Source organism: Antennarius striatus, chromosome 10, assembly GCF_040054535.1.
Source record: "Antennarius striatus isolate MH-2024 chromosome 10, ASM4005453v1, whole genome shotgun sequence".
Taxonomy (NCBI): Eukaryota; Metazoa; Chordata; class Actinopteri; order Lophiiformes; family Antennariidae; genus Antennarius; species Antennarius striatus.
In genome coordinates this window covers 2,961,422-2,987,793 of record NC_090785.1, presented here as the reverse complement: position 1 = coordinate 2,987,793, position 26,372 = coordinate 2,961,422, and the positions used below count along the sequence as shown (strand labels likewise).

The 26,372-nt window shown below is 41.4% G+C and overlaps 1 protein-coding gene across 2 annotated transcripts in view; it reads right to left on the bottom strand.

Annotated features, from left to right (window-relative positions):
* The window catches only part of fstl5 (follistatin-like 5), a 127,274-nt gene that overhangs the window by 95,329 nt on the left and 5,573 nt on the right, over positions 1-26,372 (bottom strand). The window contains exons 3-4 of one of the 2 annotated variants that reach the window (XM_068325573.1): positions 14,263-14,404; positions 5,546-5,579 (exon numbers count right to left, since the gene is read on the bottom strand). In XM_068325573.1, the coding sequence (XP_068181674.1) occupies positions 5,546-5,579; positions 14,263-14,404 (176 nt within the window). The remainder of the gene's footprint in view (positions 1-5,545; positions 5,580-14,262; positions 14,405-26,372) is intronic. The other variant, XM_068325574.1, reaches the window with a different exon arrangement.

The following is a 26,372-nucleotide window of genomic DNA, read 5'->3' as shown; positions in this document are numbered from 1 at the left end:
TCAAATAAGCCGTTTAATATTCTTTGCAAGTTCATTAAGCGACTGAAAGACCTGAAAATAAATAGCATGCCATAACAGTTTAATACGGCTCATAAACATTATTCTTACAGTCTAGGCCAGCCGATCCGTCAGTGTTTGCCAGCATTAATAAGTCTATCTGAATGTCGGGGGGGGCAGAGAATTATAACTTTAACCTTTTTGTGTAATCAAAAGAAAGAATCCTTGAAATAAAAGTGTATTAAAAGAACGGATGGTATCTCGTAAAAAAAAATCCACTCCAGTTTGACTCGACTTTTTTGGAAAAATCAAATGTTACACAAGTTTCCAAACTAAGGCATCCAATAATGTTCAGTTGATCAATTCCAACATATTCACATCGAGAAAGATTTCAGGCTTTGAGCTCATGTGCTAATGCAGTCAAACAGCTACCTCGCTGTTCAAAATGTGCATTTTTTAATCGGTATTTAAAAGCAACGATCATTTCTCACGGATAGAACCTCACTGGAGGGAGAAACCAGCCCAGTGGTTCCAGTTCCGCTTCACCGGATTCAAAAGTCCTGCTGGTTTTACATGCTAGTCATCTAATTAGCAACCGACATACACCTGGAACACCAGGTGAGCGCAGCTCCGAACAAGCGAGGTGGAAAACTCCTCCGGGCTTCACCAGTCAGATATTTAACTCATTTATGAAACAAACCAGCAGCTCCAGAGAGAGAGAGACTTCTCCGAAGTCTGATATGCTAAGTGTGGTATGCTGCTCTTGCTGCTTGGAATCAGTCGCAAAATGACCTGAACCTCAGAGCTCTGCTCCCACCAGAGGTATTTAAAGCTACTTTAAAAGGCTTGGATCCAGTCGAATCTGACAGGAAATGTTGTTCATGACTCAAACAGCCCCTACTCCATATTTAACAGCGACGACTTGAGCAACGTCAGCAACAATCCAAACCTGAGCCTGAAGCCTTGCCCTGACAAATGCTCTACGCAGTTTGACCATGAAAGGGATAGTATTTAGATTGGTAATATAGAAGTTTTACTGTACATTATTCAGGGCAGAAACCGCTCTTTTCTTCTGGACTAGTGGGTCCATCAGACCATCAGTGACCTGTCAGGCTAATCAGAACATTCCGTGAGAATTCAAATAATAATCCTCTAAGCCTTTTTTTTTTGTGTGTGCACCATGTCGACGGTGCTTAAAAGCAGACGCTGCCAATGCAGTGCCATAGCTTATATTTGAAATCCACCTCTCTCCCTGCCCAGAAAAGGGACTACACACTCTTTGAAACTGCATCAACTTGATTAAGACTTACTGTATGATAGCTATTACAAATTAAACTGATGCAAAGCAGCGAAAGGGTAGATGGAGCAACAGGGAGTCTTCTGCTAATTCTGAGTAAAGTGCAGCACAACGTAACGTTTCCCTGCACCTCTGCATGGCTGTGGAGAGTTATTAAAACTGTAACTAAGGCCCAGGGGGTGGTGTGTAATTTTAGAATTAATATACAATTTAGGGCTCGGTGTTTGCAGCCTCTGAATTATTCAAATGTACTTCTGCTATGGGCTCGGTTTTGGTGGGGGGTAAAGCAGCTGCTATGCATACAAATTAACATATTATGTCAGTAAATGAAAGAATGGGAGACGACAGATTAGAAAAGCATAAACATCAGCGCCCAGGCAACAAAACAAGATGTTTGCTCTTGTGCAAAGTACAAACCTGTAAGCTGTACTGTACTAATGGGAATAGTCTGGGATGCGAGATTGTTATACGACACTGATATTGCAGTCTGTCTGTGGGGAAATCATTCTTCAATGGTCATATTTACATGCATGAAGACATCTGCACTAGTCAGCACATCTACATGTCCCAACACATGCCCCCCTAGTTGAAAAAAATCTGATGAAAAAGTTATATTTCTCCAACATTATGCAAAAATCTCACAAGGTGTATCCACTGGAGGAAATAAATGGCTTCTTTATAAATCAATTGCAGCATCCCACCTCGTCCTGTGTCCAGTTTACTGTTCAGACTGGGAATCTGGTGACTGGTAACATATGCATGTTGAATCTTTAGACTGTTTTTTTCATGGTAACCGGGTATTTGAACTGTCTCATTCGTCCGCTATCCTGGTAGGAGGTTGATGATGATTATTCCACCTTGAATTGGTGTCCATATCTGCCCCTTGAGATAATCTGGCTGAGCAGAGTGGAGCCAGGTGGTATTCAGGTGAGCCGTTCTGATTGTTGGTCTTAGGCAGCTGTGGATGGTTCTGTTGGGTCCAGTTGCCATTTTTCGATGCATAATCTAAAAATTGCCCTCCGGAGTATCTCAGCTTTGCAGGGGTCACCCCTTTCTGTTCGGTTTTGTCTCCATCCAACTAAGACTTCAGCAAATATCTGACTTTCAGTGGATCATATCTATTACAATTGTGCTTATTTGAAGATCTTATTGTTGAGATTACAGGAGTTTACTAATCTGTAAACTCGTTTGCGCACCATACTGACACCAGTCATTCTCTCCTTAACAGCGCTGCCGCTTCTCACATGTAATGAGGAAGGAAAGATTGATTTTTTTTTTTCTCCATGGAGAAACCGGTTTGCAGAACAATCCCCTAGCTATCCCATAATAATGACACAAATTTCAACACCAGACACTCACAAAGATACCTCGCACTTTGCAGCAAATTAAGCGTAAAGAAAAGGAATGTTTCAAAGTGTCCCATCTGATATTATATATATATGGCTAAATCAGTCTATTTATTGCATGAAATTGTATTTTGCTGACAGCCCGTGGACTCGCTGCAGCCTGCATAACAAGCTTGGTTAGTGTAGCACTCGCTCGTTCTGGGACTCCAATTATAGAGCATCCTGGAAAATGGCTGGCATTTTTCTGTCTTTGTCTCTTCCGTGTTGACATTCAGTTCGGGTTTATAGGGCGGCGCGTTCACTCGATATATATATATATTTTTTTGTTTTGTTTTTTTTTTTTGTTTTCTCATCCGCAATAAATGAAGGAATATAATGTTCATCCATCCATTCTCTAAACTGCTCATCCTGTTCAGGGTTACAGCACACATTAGCTGACAGATTGGGCTCCCTGGACATATTGTCAGTCACGGGGGCGAGGATATTACAGCCTCAGACAGTTGAACACGTTCAAGTATGTACTGTATGGATGGACGAATGAAAAAGACCAGGAGGGGATTCACAACGCGACACTCAACACCCAAAAATTGAAGTATCAACAGATTTGTAGAATTTCTTTCACAAGAATTCAAAATTACGTGAATTTTTTTTTTTCCGCAAATTTTACGCTAACCATCTCTAGCTCATTCCATTTTAGCTGCTTAGACATGCTTTCAAAGCAATTGGTGACTTATTTGATAAAGTTGAAGTCTTAATCCTAAATTGATCTCCGTTGTGTAATAATGGGAACCCCCCGCCCCCAATGTAAAGGGTTATGCTTGAATTATTTATGGTTTTCGCTACAGTTTGCTTGCCTCCTCATTACCGGGGCTGGAAATGAGTTTGCTGAAAACTAGCCAAAGTGAGATCTCCCCTCTTGGCTTACAGAATATGGCGCATTAAAGTGAATCACAGCAGACAGCTGGGGCCGCCCTTTATGGTAATGCACCCTCTACAATTACTGCTTCGACCTTCCCTAGTGAAGAAAAATGGGGAGATGTCCATTTAGGGGCCCTTTCAAACACTTAGTGGCAGACATGTTGGGCAGCACAATCACCTTTTGCCTGACATTGACTTTTGTTTGGAGGAGACACGGAAGACATTAGAAAGGTGACAGGTTGACAGAAGAGATGCATCTGTCAGACAGCAATAGGACTGGAGAGCTTCCACAATGCCCCCTACTGGTGGGTGAAACAACTTGGGGACAATGGTGACAACTACACTGGCAAAAACCAGTCATCCTCATGATGGGTCGATATATCAGTTGGATTTCCTGTAAGGAACCTCTTGGTAAAAATGGTAAAAAATGATTTTAAAAAATTGTGAACTTCATCCAAAATTACAAATTTTTTTTTCCTTTCTTCAAAATTTTGACTCAAGAAAAGTCACAACTTCAGTGACTTTTTCCATTTATGTAATATTTTGTGAAGGTTATTTGTTCCCTAGTTTGTTATTCTTGATCTTCAATAATAATAAAGTAATGATTTATAGATTTTGGATGAAATAAATGTGAGATAACAACTGCCAGACTTCTCAATCACTAAAATGTTTTAACATTTAAACTTTTACGATTGTTGCCTGATTTACTGCCTTGTGCTTCAGTATGGAGGGGTGGCTGGGTGGGTGTAAGCATTGACAAAATCACATTGACACAAGCACAGATTTGTTTCTTGCTCGGCCTCCAAACACAAATGAACGATTGTCCTGAGTGAATTCTATTAAGTTGAGTCGAACAGCAATGAACAACCACAGAACACGATCTTGTCAGAGCTGACAGGTGAACCGCTCTTAATGCCTTTGGTTTGAAAATGTGAATGTTTCCAGCAAAATTCCAAGCAGCTTTTGTGAGCAAATGCGATTCTTACCATTTTTTTGTGTGCAAAAAGCACTTTTGAGACACTCTGTCTTTACGACGTGAACAAACTGGGCCGCTAAGTATTAATCACAGCACATCAATAAATGCCTAGTACCACTGGTCCTGAGGGTCATACATGATCAAACACACAAGACATTCACTCTGATCTATAATTCAGCCCTTACATACACTCCAGTGTGTTTCACAAAATCTTTATTGCCATCAATTAGTTCCTGCACCAACACTGTATGATACGAACCACATGCTGCTAGGAGAGACGTTGGATGTAAAGTTCGTGCTTTGAAGCTTCACATGAAGAACATATATCAATTCCCATGTCATCCACACTGCCTGTCTGTGACACCCCCCCCCCCCCCACAGACCACGACACATTTCCCATCGCTATTTTCACACGTGCAAGGTTCGGCCGATGAATAATGAAAGGAAATATCGATGCTGAGGTGTCAGCCGACTTGAACCGCAAATGATGTTTTCTGCTGTCAATTCATGCTTGGTCATTACTCGTTTATTTCATTACAAAAAGCCACCGCGTGAAACCACGCGCATCTCTACAAACCACCATGAGGCCGCATCTGCAAGCGCCAGGTGAATTTTAAACCGGAGGAGACCACCGGAGCAGCGACCGAATGCGTCCTGTGGACTGTGTTAAAACGTGATCATTAGGTTGGATCTTCATGTCAAGCCCGAACGGAACAGTCGAAAAATGAGGTGTCAGTGCCGCGCTCCTAACGGAGGTCTTTGTGCGATGTGTTTTCTCAAGGATGCTGCCTCATCTGGGTCTTAACCGCCACCTTCGTTTTCAATAAATTCCCTTACGATATTAATTAGATGAATCACCCACGCTGTGGATCATCCTTAATGTCATACGGGAGATGTGGTTAAGTGACACCTCTTTTTAGACACCTAGCCTTCGTCATGTGCGACTATACCGATATCCATTGTCAGTCGTGGGAGAGGAAGAAAGGGAAGGAATAAGAAATGGAAACTCACCCTTTATTCTCAGGCTCTCAGGGATTCCGTCCTGCTGGAACAAGAGAAAAGACAAAAAAAAAGAAGAAAATATCGCCATTATAATAAACCACCTGATCACAGTTTCAACAAATGGACTGACAGCTGTTTCTGTTCTTATAAACCACTTCATGTAAAAGTGCTTCTCTGTGTAGGAAGCTCACATCATATCATATAATATGTCGGTAAAGACGATATGTTCAGGTCCAAGGATTTCCATTTGAACACAAGAACATGTCAGACACAATATTTGAATGGCAATTTAATGAAGCATTTATAATTTCGATATTTATATGTCATTACGTTAAGTAGTCATTTGTGTCACTCTCATGCATAAGTACAAGTTGATTGGTTTCCATGGTTACATTCTTTATAATTTGACCGTGTTCATCCGGAGGTTTTTCTCTGATTTCATAATTTGCTGATTTATTTATAATATGTTACTGAATCATGTCAACACTTTTTTTTTTCTCCCCATCTTTTCAAAGCGGTATCAGTGTCTTTTGTCTCTATGGTTGCATCCAAACTTGGCAGAGTTTCCAAGCACTGCTGCTGTAACTTTTATTTAACCTTTGCGCACACTCAACAAGTGTTCCAAGGCCCCTGAACAGATGGGCGTCAGTTCGATTCCAGATCAACTCTGGTGCACTTTGACTGAAATACAAACGCAGCACAAACAAAATGCCAGAAACGGGATGCGAACCTCCTTTTCCTTCCACCAAACCTCTGTTGATCAGTGGAACAAAAGAATTCCTTGCAATGTTTATATCCTCTGCTCTCAAAAAACCCAAATCTAATGCTTTTTAGTCTTGCATGTAAAGGTGGCATCTCGTAACAAAAATTCCCTTTATCTTTCATATATAAAAACTGTCCAATCAGGGTCTGACTATCTCGTTGCCTTTTATTTTATTTCTTTTGATTCAAGGCTAAAAAATGCTGGTGTGATTAAAATTAAATGAATTAACTGAACCAGGACTAAAAATGTTTTCGAATTTTCTGCCAAGAAACTTGAACTACAAGTGCGAAGATTGGCTGTCCTTTAATCCCTTCTTGAGGCGTCACTTGAATTAACTGCCAGTTTCACAAAATTGACAAAAGAAAGCAAAAAAACAAAAGACGCATTAAGTAGAGGGGAAAAGGTTGCGACGTTTTTCAGTAAGGTGCGCTGTAAAATCATCTGCATTTAGCAGACGAGTCGATGGCGATGGTTGTCGAAATCGCTGTTATGAGGATTTCTTTTTTCCCAGCAGCTGCTCTCCACAAAACATGAATACCAAAAGAAAGATGCATAAATATTTGATTTCTCTACGGTGAAATATGCATAGCTCATCCTTCTCGTTCTTGTACAGTCTCTTTCCAGCAGCTCCAGCAGTGTGTTGCTATGAAGAAGATGCATTATGCAACAGGTCTACAGTCAATAATGAACACTGATCCCTGACAGCCCCCCCCTAAAAACGGAAGATTACCCAATATCTGGGTTCACCAAGAAAAATCTACATATCGTATAATTTGTCAATAAATATGCTACTAACTCAATGAATATGTGATTATGTGGTACAGTATTGGGAAAAATATGGACATTGCATCCAGGAGATCTCAGCGGCTACAAATTAAATTTGACTGAAGGGATAATTCAGCTCACCTCACTCATTACGTTTCAACATTTAACCGCATTTTGTGTTTCATTTCGTCCATATTGTCATTCATACTTTTCATCAAGCCCGCACTGAGTCCATACACTTGCATAATAATAGCCGCTAATAAGACGCAGACGGGCAATAATGGACATTTAGTCCGTTTCTAGGTTGAACGCACAGATTTCCTGTGGCAAAGTGTTTATGCACTGCAGCTGGAAGTAATGTCACATCAATGTTTACTGCAATTTTTACTACGCCGTCGCAAAGGAAGACATAACCGCCTCACCAACGCTCGTTTTTTTTTAATCCACAACACTTTATGTTGTAGGTTGGAACTACCATTTGACCAACAGTTAAATATGTAAAAGTAGATAAATCTGCACTTCTTAAAAGACGGAAAGAGAATTTATTAAATTTATGTCAATCGACCTTTTAACTGATTCGATTTTGATTCAGCGTTTACGGAAAAGCAGTGGTGGTGGTAATAATGGCAGAACGGCGTTGACTGGCGACCCATTAGACCCAAATCATCTTCATCAAAAAAATAAAAAACACCTGGGGGCTCCTTGACATTCTATGAATCCTCCCCACCCTCTGGAGGAAGTGACATTTTGAATTACACTACAGGTAGGAAGATATCAAATGGGAACGATTTGCATACAGCAGACAGCGTTCACACTCCATTTGTTTGAAGGAAGTGATTTCCCCCAGGGCCGCTGGCAGACCTGTCGCCGTTACACCAACACTCTAGGGGGAGCAGGAAGCACCCAGATGTACAACCTGTGGTTCATCTGCCGCCCCCCATCCCCCCAGTCACAGCTAGATAGCTGACCGCCCACATATCTCTGTGACTTTTTTATCTCAAACGCCGTGCCTCCACCTTTTCCCTCTCTGTCTCCGGCTTCAGATCTCACAACCCTCACTCCTCCACATCATCAGCTTTCAAGCACACTTCAGCATCCGCCATAGCTGCAAATTGCAACGCATCCCTATGACAAGGTAGTTAATACACCCTCCCATCCCCAATCCCCCCCCCTCCCAGCTCCTTCGTTCACTTTAAAGTGACTGCTACCTCAGGACAGTGTTCTCCAGGGAGAAACTCCGAACCGGGTTCATCTTCTGCTGCGGCAGAAAAAGGGAGCTTATCCATAACCGTTAGACATCCGATGTTCAGCGTTTTTGGCCGATTCTGTTTCAACTCTGTGACGGATTTATCTTAACAGCAACACCGAAAAAAAAAAAAATTTGCTTAAAGTCCGGTTAGCTTTGGAAATTACAAATCAGTGGCTTTTAAAACATGAAAACAAAATGGAAAATCTGATCCCTTCTTTAAAGATATTTAGCATTAATGCGACAGTACAGTCTTTTCTGCACTATAAGGCACGCTGGATTATAAGGCTCACTGTCGGTTTTTGAGAAACTTAAATTATTTTAGGTGGGCCTTATAGTGCAGAAAATATTGGAATGATTCTTAAATGTCCTGAAATGACTGAGTTTGTTGGTTGAACTGGGATTTTGTTCTTCAGAGGTCAAACCTGATCCATGTCCACCCAGTAAAACTGATCCAATACAATTAGAATACCACTAACTAACCCTGTAATTACTAAAACAAGTATAAGCCAAGACGATGGCGCAGCGGCGCAGAGTGTAGCCCGGTCTGACACCGGCCTGAACGTTGACATCTAGTTATTGCTAAAGCAGATTGGCTCCATACGGCATCTGCCCCCCCCCCCCCCCCCCCAACCCCTGTGGAGACTTCAGAGAGGCAGGTTACCTCAGCCTCGGGCCGGCTGCCATTTGAAAGCAGACAGCTCATCAAGATGAGTGACAAGGGGTTGGGGGCTCCAACTTGACCAGCCGAGGAAGACGAGGGCGGATGTAAGACCGACTGTCACGTTTTAGCCTCCAACTGCTGACTGAAGCTAAAGCCACTAAATCAGGCTGTTCCTGAGGAAATATATAATTCATTCCTGTTATTCCTCCGTTCCCTATTTATCTCAATCTCATTTAACCACCCCGCCCGCCCCCCTGCTGCTCTCTCTTTCTCTCTCTCTCTCTGCTTATCCCCTGTTAATCTAGATTTGCCATGTGGGCCAATCCAGTCCTGGGTGGATGGGGTTGTGCACACACAGTTGTTCCTGCCTCCATTTTGCTTCTCCTGACAGCTCGATGTCAGAAAGACAAACTCTCAGAAGTGGCTTTTTGTCCCCTCGTGTCGAGCGAGTCTGGATGATATTTCGTCAAATTTTTAACAAATTGCACATCAAACTTTCCCATCAGTCCAACGGTGAGACACGATTTCAAAGAGCTTGAGCACAATAACACTTTTTTTTTTTTTTAAATCACTCCAGGCGATATTCGCCTTGACAACTGTAAACTACCAGGACTCCCATAATAATCGGTTCCAATTAGGGGCTGGATTGTACCGGTGTCCTACAGCTGACCCCGTGTGGAAGATGTCATGCTGAATTTCTGAAACAATACCAAGGGAATTATGGGTAGAGCATGTGACCAGCTGTTTATGACCGAGTGCCTCCTGGTGATTGAAGTCTTTGCTGGGGGGCGGGACGCTTATAGAGGTCGTATCCGATCCTGTTACCCTTGTCAAACGCTGTCCTTTTCAAAGCGAAGGGGAAGGCACGGCTTTAACACGACGGCCGCTGGAGGATCACAGCGTTCGCAGAGAGAACTCAAAGAATGTACATGCAAATGAATGTGACAAAGAAAAAGGGATTAAATGATGTCATTTAGGAACAATTATCTCTGATTAACGCTGAATTTTGAAAGGAATTTTAAGGAGGCTATTATGCGATTCTATTTGTCTGCAGTAATTTTTTTTTAACGAGGGGCTTTAATTCCCTTTTGTCCCTTTGAAATGTACAAGTAAAATTAAAAACTGTGAGCTGTCACCCATGTTCTAAACCTTCCATATCGCCCCACTACAGTCTGTGGATATCTCATTTTGAAACAAGCGTTCCTTAACGCTGCTCATTCGGCTGTATTGACATGCGGATAAACCAATCCTCCCCCGAGATGTAGCTAATAGTGAGAAAAAAAAATCTCCAGAGATGGAAGGGGGCAGGGTGGAGGCCAAATTTTGGAAAAAGCGCTCGCATTGTTAGGATTTTTCACCGGATGGATTTGAATTTCCACGAGCTCTTCTGACAGGCAGAAAAAAATAGTTTACCTCTGTCCTCTCTCAGGATGAATGGTAATGCCACGCAGATGCTGTAATGACATTTCTCTGCAGTGTAATCACTGTGGCTGGCGTGCTAATTTCATTGCAGAGGAGAAGGACATCGCATCATTTTTGTAACGTCTCATCAAAACCTGCGACATGCGGACACACGTTCGACGTACAACATTTTCCGATAATTGAGTGGCGGTGGTTTAACTTGCTAAGTAATTACAAGCAAACCTTGGTTTTCGAACGCTTTAGACATCAAACAAATCGGAATTCGACCAAGAAATTCGGAATTTTTTTTGTTTTAGAAGTTGAACAAAATTTGGAAGTCGAATTTTTCACTTAGTTTGCGTTCCATTGCCTATGGTACGAGTTACGGTACCGTAAACTTCCGTCCAAAAGACGACGGTAATTCGTACCTTTTTTTTCTTTCTTTATTTCTCGTGTTTGCTTCTTTCTTTTACATTTTTTGATATGTTTCATTACTATACAATTTGGTATATAAATGAAATTATGAAATGACATATTCTGTCGAAAAAAAGGTAGTTTTCTAGCGTTTTGGAACGGATAAAGACCATTTACATTATTTGTAATGGGAAAAATCTATTTGGAATTCAAACAAATCAGTATTCGAACAGTCTTCTGGAATGAATTGTGGACGGAAACCGAGGTTTACCTGTGTGTTGGTTTTCAAAAAGTAAATTTACAGTTTATTATTGCATTGAGTTAAATTGTCAACAAAATGCTAGTCACAGTTTTGTCAGTAAATTCATGTATATGTACAGTATGGCAATTGTATTTTAATCTATAGCATGTAAGTACAATGCAATGATATTTTCAAATATTTTGCAACAGCGATGGAGTATAGAGGATCCAACCCCCCCGCCACCCGCCACCACTTCGCTATTGGAAAAAGCTCAATTTGCCCTGAAGTATAGACCATAACCTCTATTATAGTAGAATAATAGCAGATTACCATAAAAATAGATGAAAAATGTACCTAAAAAAATGAAAAATCATGCAAATCGGTGAAACCAATTACGTGACGCACGCCAACGAAGGGGTCCCCGCAAAGCACGCGTGAAATTTCATTGAATTCTGTGTGACCTGTCAAGCATACCCAAAAGACAAGAGGTTAACCAATGAGCTGCTGGTAGCAGGGGTGTAATAAAAACAGCTTGTTACTGTTAGCTTCTGATTTAACTCAGTGGAGGCAGTCATTATTAAAGCAGCGCTGGACAGTCTGTAAAGTTCAGTCTGTATTGAGAGAGGTCACTTTGGCTCTTGGATTCTTTCTAGCTTTGCAGGACAGCGTTTGTATTTCACTCCTTTGTCTTTTAGCCAACATTTAATCAATGCCAGGCCAAACAGATGCAGCTTCAGGCTCGGCAGCCACGTCCCCCCCCCCCCCCATCTCAATTTCCCTAGCAATGAAGCATCACTGCTCCCAACTGGGGGAGGTAAGCACCATTGTGCTGAGTGACATGTCAGTTGGCATAATTGCAGAGGGTTTGTGGGAATTTTTTAAAAAATATTTTCATATTCTAAAGGCAAGAAAAAAAAATATTTTAAATCACTTTCAGTGAATGTGAACACTAATTATTTTGCCACATAATTATTATATTTTCTAAAAATCCTACACCGTTTGACTGGTGATTTATTGGTGCTCTTTCTTTTCTTCTTTTTAGTTTTCTTGCTGCTGATTTTATCTTTTTTTTTTCATATATAATTTCACAGATGATGATGATGCTAATTCATTTTAGTTGAAAAAGGTTAATGCATATTTAAATCACGATTATATTGTTATTCATGAATTACCATTAAAATTACATTCAGACTGTAACAGATGGCCTTTGGACACACTTTATAAGGCGTTTCATTCTTGCATCAAATATTGAATTTCCATGCAGGATTGTTGCATGCATACCTGCACTGAGTCATATTTTCACAGCTCATTGTCTGCAAATACGATAAGTATTGGACTGCCAGAGAGTGTAGGGGAAGTTATTTAAAGATTCAGATTCAATCTTAGGGGCAGGGTTACGGCCATCGCTCAGGATCGGCATGGCGTTCGCTCCAGACTTCTCCGCCTGGATCAGTTACGCTTGTTTATGAAGAAATGCTCTATCAGAGACTGAAATCTTCCACCTTAAGAAACGAGAACAAGCAAAGCAAAGGCGCATTTTATCCTCCTGATCTAAAAGCTTTCTCTTTGCAAGATGTGTGTGTGTGGCATTGAAATATGAAATCTTTATATACAGTATACAGTGTATATATATATATATATATATATATATATATATATATATATGCTTAGCGCAGGTGGATGTTGAAGAAAGTATTGAAAGCAATGTCACAAGCAGATAAAGATAAGTGACAACTCTGTGTTTAAGCGATATCCTATTACAGGGTTGGAAGGTTACGTCTCTTGACTTCCATAACAAACAAACTTCACAGAGAAGCGGTGGCTAAAAATAAGCAGAGCTGCTGCAGATATGGAATCCGTCTGTTAAGAAAAGCTTCAGAATAAATGTTCAAAATGGTCAGTATGTGACTGTTTACATCGCTCCAGGCTACTCGCCTCAATCTGATCCCCATCCTATGATGTTTCTGCCATCTGTTCCCCCCCTCCAACCCCCAATTCCCATCTCCTCTTTGTAGCCACTTCTCACCCCACCCACCCCTTTAAGTGCCACCATGTACGACTTTTCATTTCCATACAGATGTGAACAGAACACACCTAGATTGCCTTGAAGCAATTTTATTCAAGTGGCATCGCTAATTTTTTTTTTTTTTTTTTTGTATCTTGGATTAGATGGATTAGAGTGTTTACCAGTCAGCGGCGCTGGAAAGGAGTCACATGGGAAAATGTGTACTGAAGCATTAACAATCCTTTCCTCAAAGTCCCCTACTACCAAAACAATCAATTCATATCACAATCAGGCTCTAATTGATATATATCCTCTACTCCAGTGCTTTTGAAATGGATCAAATAAGAAGAGCAAGACAATAGCGTTGCAGGAAATAAGCTTGTGGTTCCTTCTCTATAATGCTGGGTTAAGTAACATCAAATGACAAAATCCTGACTTACAGTGGTACCCCTACTTACGAATGTCTCTACATACGAAATTTTCTACTTAGAAAACTAGGAAACTATTGCCTCTCGTTACGAAAGAAATTTTGAGTTACGAAAGGTAAAAATACAGTATGGGCTGATACTCGCAGCTCCCACAGGTTCCTGAACGCAACATTCTTATAGCTGCTCTGCCATTGGCTATTACCTAGCATCCTAGCATCCCATTGACTAAGAATCGCCTCTTTGTGTAGCTAGATAGGTGTCTATGCAGCGTCCTCGTCATTCGGCCCTTGACCTGTGACGTGTTCTGATAGTTTTACGTAATTATATTAACTTTCAGAGTATTCGCTATGGACCCCAAAAAAGTGATTGTTTTTTATGTTGGGCACAACTCTCATTTTTTGTGTATTAATCTAATTATAACATGTATTTGTTACGTTTTGATGCATTTTTATGCTTTATAAAACATTTATGTCTGAATTTTGGGAGGGGTTGGAATGAGTGAGGGCATTTGCATGTAAAACGCGTCTCTACTTACGCAATTTCTTCCAGAACCAATTAATTTCGTAAGTAGAGGTCCCACTGTATTCCATATTTGTCAGATGCATTATTTGGAAAGATATCTCCCTGCCGTGGAGTTAAGGATCACGGTTATTCAAGTATTTTTCAGTTTGCAGAATAAAACCACAACCAGAAGAGGATCAGCTGATATGAGACGGAAACTCTTAGTCATAAGTTTCCTACTTGGTAAAACAGCGTAAACCCCCTTTTTGTTACAGATAGCAAAGACGAAAGTCGTTACCTTGTGTCGGAATCTCACGACCGGTCGATAGGGCGGCGACCTGAAACCCTCCTTGTCGGGTCTCCCGTTGGCGCCGAGCACAGCGAGCCCCAACAGTAGAATTGCCGCCAACCACCATCTGGCTGTCTTCATTGGTCTTCTTCTGTTATAAAGCAAAACAAAAAAAATGGTGAGCGCTCTGTTCTGTTCAATACAGGTCGGCCAGGACGATACGTCAAGCTCCGGCGTAATTAGCGCAGACACAGGGAAAAAAAAGAGTTGCTAGTTCAAACTAAAGCTATCAATACGTGTCTTACAGTCAGCAGAGAGATTAGATCGCATTTTGAGACTATTAAGGAGGAAATAGACGTCGTGAGAAAATCAAGATAAAGAAGACAAAGAGCCAATATATTAAGATAATTAAAGTGAGGGCTTTGGATTAATTGGGCTGAGTGTCTAAGACAAGCAAACTGTGATGTAGAGGAGAGATTACATCTTAAGCAGTTTCCTCCCACCCTCGCAGCGATGCAGCCCCAGATACATTTGTTTAACGGAACTGTTCCCTTCTTCACCCCCGATGTGACAGCATTTTTCGGAAAATAGTTACGCCTTATAGAAACGAGTTTGACCTTTTGCACGTCGTGAATTTAACAAAACGGCGTTGGGAGAAAATGAAGCGTGTGTCTGTTTACGGGAAACGACATTGTACAAATGGGAAGAGCTACAAAACGTAGAGAGATGAAGCCTTTCCAACAAGGTTTAATACACACGTAAATACACAAATACACACACACACACACACACACACAAGCTTTATGTTCTGCATTGTGTTCGCTCCTTCTTATTTTTAGCCCACGTCTTTATCTGTATTTATGCCTTCAGTTCTTTGTGCAGCACCGTCGACAGAATCCCCCTTTTGTTAGGAGGGCTTTATAAATAAATTTGACACGACTTGACTTGTTGATGTTCACAGGCGAGCGCCGAGCTGCACTTTGTAAGCCTTCTCAAGCCACCCAGTGCCTGCTCATCATCCTCCAGTGGAGGAGGATGACTGACAGCCGGGCTGGTGACCTCGCTTTCCTTGTTCTTCTGGAGTGACACCCAGCGTCAGACAACAATGGGTGATGTTGTGGCAGCTCTGTGGGCTCACATGTAATTCACAGGAGGTCAGGGTAGGAGGGGGGGTTGGGGCCAGAAGAGCGGCGTGTCATCGAGATGCACCAGATGAAAACTGAAGCTTCAAACTTTTATTTTATTTGACTTTACAGGGACTTTTTAGACACCTGAAGGCTTCCTGAGTGGTTTTTTTTTTTGGAAACTTTTTTCTACAGATAGATAATAAAAACCTATATATAGAACATAATTGTCTGGCAGATTCAACACTCAATTTCCACCCTCATCACTTCAACTTCAGAGGTATTTAAAAAAAAAAAAAAAAGCTTTTCTCCAAACTCTCAGCCAATTTTGATAGAATCTCTTTCAACGCATTATTCCCACCATCAGCCATCCAGATGGTCCCGTTGGATTCACAGGCAAGCTTTCAAAACTGAGATAGATGTAAGCAAATGAGAACAGATATTCGAAAGGAAGATATCTATAAAGTAACTAATGTAACGCTAAAGTTGTGGCATTTTTATTTCTTCACAACACAAAACGTTTCACATTAACAACTGATTTCTTAGCTGTAAAGTCGTGGTACCGAGTAGAAACTCCCTCTAGATGAACTGCAGTCATTTTCTGCTGTGGGGAACAAAAAAAATCCTACTTCCTGCCTCTTAAATGCGATTATATTCATTGTCTATGCGTTCCTAAAGTCTTCAGATCCAGGTAGGAAACCTGCCTGCAGCAGCTGTCGCTCTACTTCCCTGCTAACAAAGTCTTTGAGCCACATTGGGTGGATTACCATACGAGCCAGCGCAATCAATCAACTTCTCTGAGACGCCCCGGTGTTAAATGGGTTATTAATGGACAAGCTTTTGTTGGATGCTGCGTTAGAGACAGAGACATATGCCCAAGTTTTAGAAGCGCATATTATGCTATAAGATCAGTCAACACATGAAAATATAACTGTTAAGTTATTTACTCTGTGTACTCAGTCATGGGTGACCCTGCTCGAAAAGCTAAACCACTTTTAAAGGGTCGGTAACGCCTCATTTGCATTTTCTAAAAGAGTGACTTTGACAGAAAAAAATGGAAAAAAAAAAAAAAAAATCCAATGAAAGCAAAACAGCAAACACCAAAGCAAAGCAGAAGAAGGAGTCAAGTAAAGATTATTGATTATTGCAACAAATGAGATCTGAAAGGCATCCGCCAGGAGATTGACGGAGTCATGACCCTGGTGGTGGTGGTGGTGGTGGTGGCTGATGATTCTGCTGAGACAGAAGGAGGAGGAGGAAGAAGAAGCTGGTGAATGTGTGTGTCTGTGTGTGTATGTCTAAGCAGGCTGTGCTATTTCAATGATTCTGTATTACACTGCACTGAGTTAACCTTGACAAACCTTATTCCTAGGAAACAGTAATATTTATTCACACAGGCTTCATGTAAGACGTTAGTAATAAAAGGCCTTTCAGACTAAGTTAATGACGCTTTGGCGTTAACAGCTATGACACACAGGATGCCGTAAAAAAAAGTGATATTTGGTGCTGAAAACACATCAGTATTGAAAAGTTACGGACTTGTCCTGAAATGAATGCGTCATATGTAATTTACGTATGTTCTCCTGTGTGAGTAACTGTTCTCCTCCCCATCATTTATAAGCTTTGAAAGCAAAGGAAACAGGAAGTTTCCTCGCCGAACCCCCCTCGGGAGGCGCCGTCGCAACTTTGCCGTATGTTTGAAATTCCCCGGAGCGGGTCTGAGCTCTGGCATTGACTTTCAAATGAAGACTACCTATTTCCTGCTATGTACACAATGCATCATGTCTTGACAATCTCACGGTCGCTCGCCTCTAACCCCCCTCCCTCCACGCCTCCGCCCAAATCCATCTCATTCAGCAGATTTTTGCCATTCAATGCACAGGGCAAACAAAACAACAGAAACATCCAAACGTCCCCTCCTGCAGGGGATATCGGTAAGCTATGTGGCATATGAACCCACCGCTGCAGTGCACAGGGAATTAACAGGCTCTGAATAAATACACATTGTATTCACTATCAGCCGTAATGCATGTTTTGGCCAGTCGTGGGTCTGGAAACTAAGAACACACTTTTAACCATACCATAAATTTTCATGACTTTATGGATGATTGCTCTGCAAAATGACAAAAACCCAGGAACACTCGTACCCCCACGTGGCGATTATTCCGCTTAGACTAATTCTGATTTGCTCCTGATAAGTTTTCAATTCACAGCTTTGTAATTACAGTCGGCTTGTCTCAAATATAATTAAACTAAACCCTTGAGAAATCAAGAATTCTGAATGTGGCTGAAGGTCTCCTGGGAGTTTGCTGTGTTTTTCCCGTAGACATAAGAGTATGAGCTTTGGTATGGTCTATAATAGATCGAGAGCAAGTCGAATATACAGCAAAGTTTAAAATATTTCAACCTTTTGTGAAAGGGCGCCGAACCCAACATTTCCCTCAAGTATTTGCTCTGCAGCTTTTATATCTTTTGTGAAACTCAAGACTTTTACTTATTTCTAAACAAAGTGACAACGAAAACACAGGCCTGGAAAAAGTTTTATTCCAGAAACTTAGGAACCAAGTTCAAATCGCTGAGGTCTACATGACAGATCAGTAAAAGAAGGGTTCCTCATTTATTTACCAGCCTCTTCAAGGTGAAGGTACTGTTTGAAACACGCGTGTCACGTGATCAGTGAACCAGGATGGACACAGAAGACAGCAAGAATTCCCTTACAAATCGATGTTGTGGAAGGTCTTTTTATCCTAAAGCAGCAGCATTCTGAATATTTTCCAATAACATTTAATCAAACTGTTTGAAGATGGTTTAAATGACATTTCAAGAGCCATTCTTCAGACTCCTGCAACAGCTTTTCGTTCCATTACTGCATGTTTTTTTTTTAATTGCTTTATTGCACCACTACGTGAGAGATGGAAAAAATTGTTTTTTCGATGGCTTATTGGTATTTATCCATTTTTTCTGGGCATCGTGAGGTTTTTTCTGCAGCCTCTCTGCTTCAGAACCGGCCGGTCGTCCAGATTTACAGCAGAAAGAGTTTCGGCACATTCAGAGGTGTTTTACAGCTGGGCTGCTTACCGAAGCTTAAGTGCCCTCAGTGGCAGTTCCACATTAGCTGATGGAGGGCAGGGTGATGTTAACTTGGCATGACCACTTGTTGTCTTTCAGAAATTCCCACAGAAGCATGAAGGAAATAAAAACAGCAGCTCAAACTCATATTTTAGATTTCACTTGCTTCATAAGAAATCTTTCTTTCAAGGTTTGACTTAGACTTGAGTTTTTAGAAAGTGGTTCCCTTCGTTTGACGAATCCAGACGTTACCAGAAGGTGCAACGACCTCCAAAGTAGAAGGGCGTCTATTTTTAAAGGTTCTTTTGTTTTTATTTAAATCTTTCAACCTCATTAAGCAAGAAGAAAGAAAAAAAAAACAACTCATGCATTCCAGATGGTTTTTCTTCAGCAAAAATTTTTGACTGACGTTCAACCTTTTTTAATTTTGAACTGTTTCCATTAAGTCGTGTTTTCTGCCCAATTAGTTTTGTTTGTCTCCTTGTCATTGGAATTAGGGTGGGGGGCAGGAGGAAACCGGCCCAATTTGCAACTAAAATGGCAGTACAGTGTAGCACGGGCCGAGAAGAACCCAATTAAATTTTTTGGTAGCAGATCTGAATCACAGCACAGATGCACAAATGATTTTTTTTCACTTCTTTGCCAATGGGCAGAGGAAGAAAAACATGCATCCCTGAACTTTTTTTTTTTTTTTTTGTGAATTCAGAAAATGCCCACACATAACACGAACATATAAAGACCTGCAGCCCTTTGTCCACCTGTGTGTCATGGTTGCACCTGTGAGCCACACAGAGAAATAACCCTAATACTTTTAGAAATATATCTCGTCATGGATGCTCTTGCAGATTTGGACATCACAGACGCCTGGACGACTGGCCTCGGCAGGAGTGTGTAACCTCCACATGCCGTTCTGTTTTGTTGAAGTTAAAAAACAAAAATCTTCCTACTGATTTTGTAGGATTTGCTCCTGACGTCCACAGACTTTGTTCTGACAGCGCTCTACAGAGCGTACAACCATGTCAAGGTGAGCAAGATCTGCAGCGTTTTTCGTGTGTGCGTGCGCAATTTCACGCTTCTCTCATTGGTTCAAATTCAAATTGTCAGCGAGGTCACAGGAGGGGACCTTGAAGTCAGCAGATAAGCGCACATACACACACACACACACACACGCCCATCTTCCTCCCTCACAAGCTTGGGTTGACATATCCATGACCTCCTGCAGGCAGATCTCTTTAAGCATGCCCTGCGGTATTTCTATGTGCGGATCAATTTGGTTTGAGTGCTACAGTTTGTCTATGTGATATCTGGATTACTGCTGTGTGTTTGCTGCACAAACACCTTCCTGCAGCACGTCTTATTTTGGCTAGAGTTATCATGGAACTTCTCATACTCCATAAATCCCCCAGCAGCACTGTACACTGATAAAGGACTCCTTCAAGTTCAAAGCACGTCCAAAACCACAGGCGACTTCCCCCCAAAGCGTTGGCGCTTTCCCTTTTTTTTTGGTCCTCCTTCTTCCTCACACATGGAGAAAACGCTTTGCAAATCTCCAAGATGGAGCAGCTCCTCACAACAAAGAAGCAGAGGAACCACTTTAAACGTTATATGTGGCTAAACGAGTATCAAATATGGTATTCATGTTACATCCCTGCATGGATGTGTGGAAGTCTTTTTTTTTTTTTATACAATTTTCTTCACGCCCATGACTGGTTTATGGTTATTTGGGAGAATCAAGCAAACGTCAGCTGCCTTTGTACCCCCGCGCATTTACAATGTGCATAAAAATGAAACATTTGAGGTTTGAAGAGATATGCAGAGAATTTCTTTTTGCATAGCGTGAAGGAAAAGCGTTTCACAGTGGTTTTTTCCGTGAAAGAGGAAAAAAATTTCCAAGAATTAAAAGAGACCGTCTGACACGTCTCTCCCTGGGAGACTTGGCGAGTCGATTAATAGATAGGGAAGGGGTTTTCTTGAAAAAAGGGGCAGCGCCTGCCTAGAGGTCTAAAAGAGTTGGATGGTGAACGCAAGATAAAATTATACAAAGTTCGTATGAGCGCTGAGAAACAAGTTCAAGTCAGATTCATGCAAATTACAGGACGTTATATCAAAGAGCTTCCCATAAAAGGAGGAGATCTAGAAAGACTATTTTATGGAGACGCCGTGAGAAAAAAACATGGAGGAAAAAAACAAACAAACTGCCTTTTAACAGAGAGAAACCTGGAGCAGATCCATGACTTTGAGAGATAAGGGAGGACAAGGTGCTCACATTATAAGCACTTCAATGTTTTATTTTTCCTCAACAACATGAGACCTACGTGATCGTCATTGCAGGATTTTTATTGCTGCTCTGCCAGAGATCACTTCTCTATTAACTACTGCCAATTCCATCAAACCCCCCACCCCTTCCCACCCCCCACCCCCCGCTCCTCTGAGGTTCTGTTGATGAGGTCTGTTTATTCAGACACGGTGACTCTCGCTGCACATGACAAACCACCAAGCTGATGCCAAGCTGTCATAGCAGCTGGAAACATGAAATACCCCGAGTACCACTTTTTTCCCCCCTCTTAACCAAAAAAAAAAAAAAAAAAGTACTATAAACTAGATACTTAGAACTTCAAATGTGAAAGCTGAATGGAATATTTTTTTTTGGTTTGCAATTTTATGAAACAAATTGGCACTACAGAGAAAAATGTTTTCCATTTAGAAAGGAAACCTTTCCGTGATTAAAAAAAAAAAAATGATTGAATTGTTTTTTTTGGGGGGGGGGGGTTTCCTCAATGAGAAGAATTTTAGGTTACTGGATCCCAGCTTTTTCTCTCAAGGTTGTATTTTCTTACAATTTAAGAGCTAAAATGAATCATTGACTCATCAACCACAAAGCTGACGCTGTGATAACTTTTGAATCCAAACGTAATTAACACTGAAAAACAAAAAAAGAAAGTCTGCATGGGAAATTCTCTTGTAGTTAAGTACAAATGAAAGCTTGAGCTAACTTTTCAAGTGAACTTAAATTAAGTGGTAGGTTGCATTAAACAAAAACTAAAAATGAAAGCCTCCAAGGTCCCTTTTCTACTTTTATACATCTAATTTTCAGTGTTCTTTTGATTCTGGATAACACAAATGTACCACAATCATTCTTAGTCCCATGAATTTAACTCTTGAGACTGATTGAGCAAAAAAACAATAATTTCTGGGGGGGGGGGTGTGATTCTGACTTAATAAACCTGAATTTGACATCAGGGCTTCCTTTCCTTAGAAGGACACTGGTTTTGACGAGTCTCGTCGTCTCACCAGATGCCGGTGGATCGGAGCCCCCTCCTGACAAACCATCATTGTGTAATCACCAGCCATTCATCTATAATGACACGGAGACAGATGTTTTGGCGAGAGCATGCACTGTGTCTTTCTGCTACGAGAGCACTTCCTCCGCAGACGCCCGACTGCGCCGGCAGCTGTATCTACTGACAGCTAGCATTGATTCTGCTTTGTGTGCAACCTCTAATTTTTTTTTCTATTTTTTTTGGGGGGGGGGGGGGTTTGCTTACATTCAACATATTTAATTCATGTTTCTGCACGGAATCCGCTTCAGAGGTTACCTCAGGTCGTGTCCTGGGCTTTTTAAGAATAAGTGGTCCCTGCTGATATCCAGGGAAGGACATTTTGATGGATTATGCTTTAACCCTTCGGGGCTTGAAGTCACACTAGGGTGATCTTCAACTCTAGTCAAACAATTTTTTTTGGGTGGGGAGGGTTCAATCAGGGAATAGGGTCGGTTTAAAGTGAAGGAATAAATGTCAGATCACAGACGCGTGTTAAAATGATTGAATCTGATCTATAAGGGCTTAGATTGAGGGTTGATGTTAAAAGCATGACCACAGACACATAAAGATTTAAAAATAAAACATAAGATCAGAGAACTTCTAATATTTTCCTTCGTATTCATTTTAATATCAAGTGTTTTAAAGTGGAGGCCTGTCTCTGATACAGCTTTAATCAAGCCTCAGGTATTCCGTGTCACGTCCAGAAAAGAGCCACTCCAGCCGTCTAATGTCCTTCCATAATCACCATAATGTATTAAATGTTATGTTCTTATATTATGATAATGAGCTGATTCATTAACCCGATTAATAAATTACCTTAATGAATTAGCATTAGGCCCAATTTGTGTGTTTTATGCCACAATAACTGCCACCATCATCATCATAGCCTCCATCTATTGTCTGTAACGGCTTTGTCCTTGCAGGGTCACGGGGAGTTGGAGTCTATCCCGGCTGACCTCGGTCAAGAGGCGGGGTACGCCCCGCCGGTTTATCATAGAGTCAGCGTTAGGAAGACAAACAACCCTTCAGCCTCACACCTTCACCCCCCATCCATCTAAAGGTCCTGAATTAACAGTCACAAATTCATCGGGAGTGAATTTGGTTTTGAAGACAAGCACGCTAAAGAACCCCGTCCAGAAGTAAAAGGTCTCAAGGATGACTGTTAGAATGACATCATCATTCCAGCCCATCATAAACAAAGATGCATGAGAGTCAAAGCATATTACATTATAAAATTACCAAGCTGAATGTGACTGACATTAAAGTTAACCTCACATGGCTCCAGAGGGCCGTTTGACGGCCCAGCACGATAAACTGCGAGTTACGAAGCGCAGAGTTGCTCAACCAGCCGGAGTTACATGGAGAAAAAAAAAACAGGTTTATTAATGCCGTGAGAAACTCAATGGCTTGTCCCGGCTCGTCATGCGGCACAGCTGGTGGGAAGGAGTGGGAGTTGGAAGCCGGTGAGGGATCACTTCGCTCTCGCTTTAGCAGCAGCGACATAACTTGGGCATCTGCAGGAACGGAGAGGTGACCCCGTTTTAAAACAGGGAGTGCTGATCCAAATGAGACAGATTAAGGGATTGGAGCCAAAAGTATTACCTGTAGGCAAAGTGTCTCAGTCTTCCATGGTTTGACTGATAACTGAAGGATTGAGCTGAAGAGGACAGATCTAGGCTTCGTTTGGTGGTCAACATACCGTTAAGACTCCTGCAGGAACCATTAACCTGAAGAACATCAACATTTATACGGTGCAAAACATATTTCTGTTTTTAGTCAAATCACCATCGTTATTTTGGTTTTTTTTAGAAATCTTTCTATCACAAAGAAGGAAAAACTTTTAAAAATCCTGGCATTTCACCACTACAATAACTTGACTCCTCCGGCTGAAAGGAAACATAATGAAAGAGCAGAAGCAGATATATGAAGGCGCCAAACATGGATGGAGGAGATCAACGGAGATTCAAAGCAACAAACGCACCCAGAGCTGATCGCATGACTTTGTCTCTGGTCTCCTGCACTCATTTTAAGTCTTGCAGCAACATGTGTGTTTGAAGGGGAGAGCCGGGGTCATTAAGTAAAATTGGAAAGGCGCTGCTACAACCACCTTGGAGGCAGATGGGCCCATTTTGGCACAGCACAACTTTGCTTGAAACTGGTAATGGAATCGCAATGCGGCACAGCACGGTTTGACTCGTAGCCATAAGTACCGACAGTCAACTCTCCTCCTCTGCACTTCATTCATTCATTTTCTGTTAGCGCTCATCCCTTCATGGGGGGGGGGTTGGGTGGGAGCTGGGATCCATCCCAACAGAGACTGGTTGATGTTTTTGCTTGTCTGCAGCCATGTGGTGATGAACAGGTAGAAATATTTTATTTTTACCAAACTGGCTGCGTCACAAACATATTTTTATGTAAAAAATAATAATAAAAAAATCAGAAAACTTCATAAAACTATCAGAATTCAAAGCCCACTCAATCGTATCTACCCCCCCCCCCCCCCCGCCCTACAGGCGTGAGGATTTATGAACCAACACTTTCTCTGGACTTGCCTTCTGCAGCCTCACTTCCGGACACTTCGTAGAAACCAACCAACACACCCCCCCCCCCGCCCTTTTCGACATGGTGGACTTATTAGATGGGATGTACGGCTCCAAATGCCAAACGGATAATGGCAATGCATCCCTGCTCCAGCAGATAAGAGATTAAAAAAAAAAAAAGGAGATTGGCCCTTGTGTAAATTTGATGGCTGCATTGTTGTGATGACATAATTCATATCCCCTACCCCCCCCCCTCCTGTCCTTTTATGAAGCTGTTATCTGTTTCATTCCAATATCTGTACAAACACATACAAAATGATTACACTGAGCTTTGAACTTTTACCGGCGTGTTGTGCCTCCCCAGTAAAAGCCCCCACACACCACAGTGATGGAGGAGCCGCTACCATCATGGTGAATCTGGGAATATGAGAACCGGAATAGTGGATGAGACAGAATTTTTTTTTTTCTGCACTAGTAGTGCAGAAGTGGATAGTTAAATCACTTAAAAGTTGATCTACTATAAATCCTGCCAGGCAGTCTAAATCTAGACAGAGAAACTTTTTGAAATCAAACGCGGAATTTAAATGATGCTCGGAAAGAGACGGCCGCTTCTCAGCCATCCAACAACTGCATCAGAAACAAAAAAAACAAAACAGACAACAATCCTCCCACCCCCCCAGTTCTCCACAACATCAGAACTCGGGTGTTGTGTCTTGGATGACTGCTGTACGGTTTATGAGACAAGAGAAGACGTGGGTCTGCATCACATGTCAGCCACGTCGAAAAAAACAGCCGAGGGGATTTAGAGCGGCGAAAACAACGAAAGAAGTCAACGGGGGTAACGGGAGTTCAGCCGGTCGATAAATGGAACATTAATGAGCCTCTGATGTGTTTCTAACTCAGAAGCATGCTTTTGTTCTCAGCAGGACCACTGATGGGTTGGTGCTATGGACTGGTGGCTTTCAGTGATTATTGAGACTGATCCAAATGGGCTTTGTGACAGAAACCCTGTGAAAAGTCACTGGATGGAAATGATCTAAGGATTCCAGTCAAACGCCTGTCTGACTTTTTTTTTTAAATGATATCACTTTTAGACTGTCATTATCGAGTGTTCCTTCTGAACATCGACACCTGATAACATTGAAAAATCCACCTGTAGCTCTAAATCTGAGCATCTAAAAGTCAACCTAAAGGACTTTTGTGAAGAACATCTAACAGACCCAAAGCAAAAGACCTTATGTTGGGTGAGTGGATGAAAGAGTCTACTTCTTCCTATTCCTATTCGAACCTTAATTTGAATTACATGTTCAAAATTCACTGAATTCATTCATTCCGGTGTCAACAACGATATTTATCATATTTTTTATTCACCTTTTGCGCATTTCAGGGATTATAAAGAAAATGCACAACTCATTTCTTGGCCAAATTTGAGAAAAACTTTCTCTATAATAGGCAGTTGTACATTTATATATATGAGATAATCGTTGTTAATTCTCTATAACTGAGGTTTGGGTATGATTCACTGATTATTATGAGTAGTTTCGAGTCTAGAAATACTATTTTTAGAAGAATATCCATGAAAGCGGTAAGATTAGGAAGGAAATTACTTCTGCAAGAATGCTGCAGCTGGGGCACCATGACCAGGATTGTGCTATTGGCGCTTGAGCAGCGGCAGTCCACCAGACAAGTTGCCAGCGTTCCACAATAGTGCATCTGTGCCAGCATTATGTGGCCAGAGAAGGAACGATAGATCACCCACAACGACGTACCCCAGAATCAGGACTGACGCCTCCATCTGCTGCGCATCAGAAAACAGGTTCTGACACTGCGACAGCAGCAAAAAGATCCGGTACCCATAATAAACTCAGATACGACATAATAATTACTGACTGCATTAGTGTCACCTGAGACATTTACAGCGCATTTTTGGTCTGATTATTTGTGATACTAATTAAATTAAAATAAAAATTTATCATGAAGATAATACACGGTCTTATCTTTAAATGACAGAAACTACCCAAACAAATTTGCGAAATACACAGTGTTCCGTTTTTAAATCCCTGACA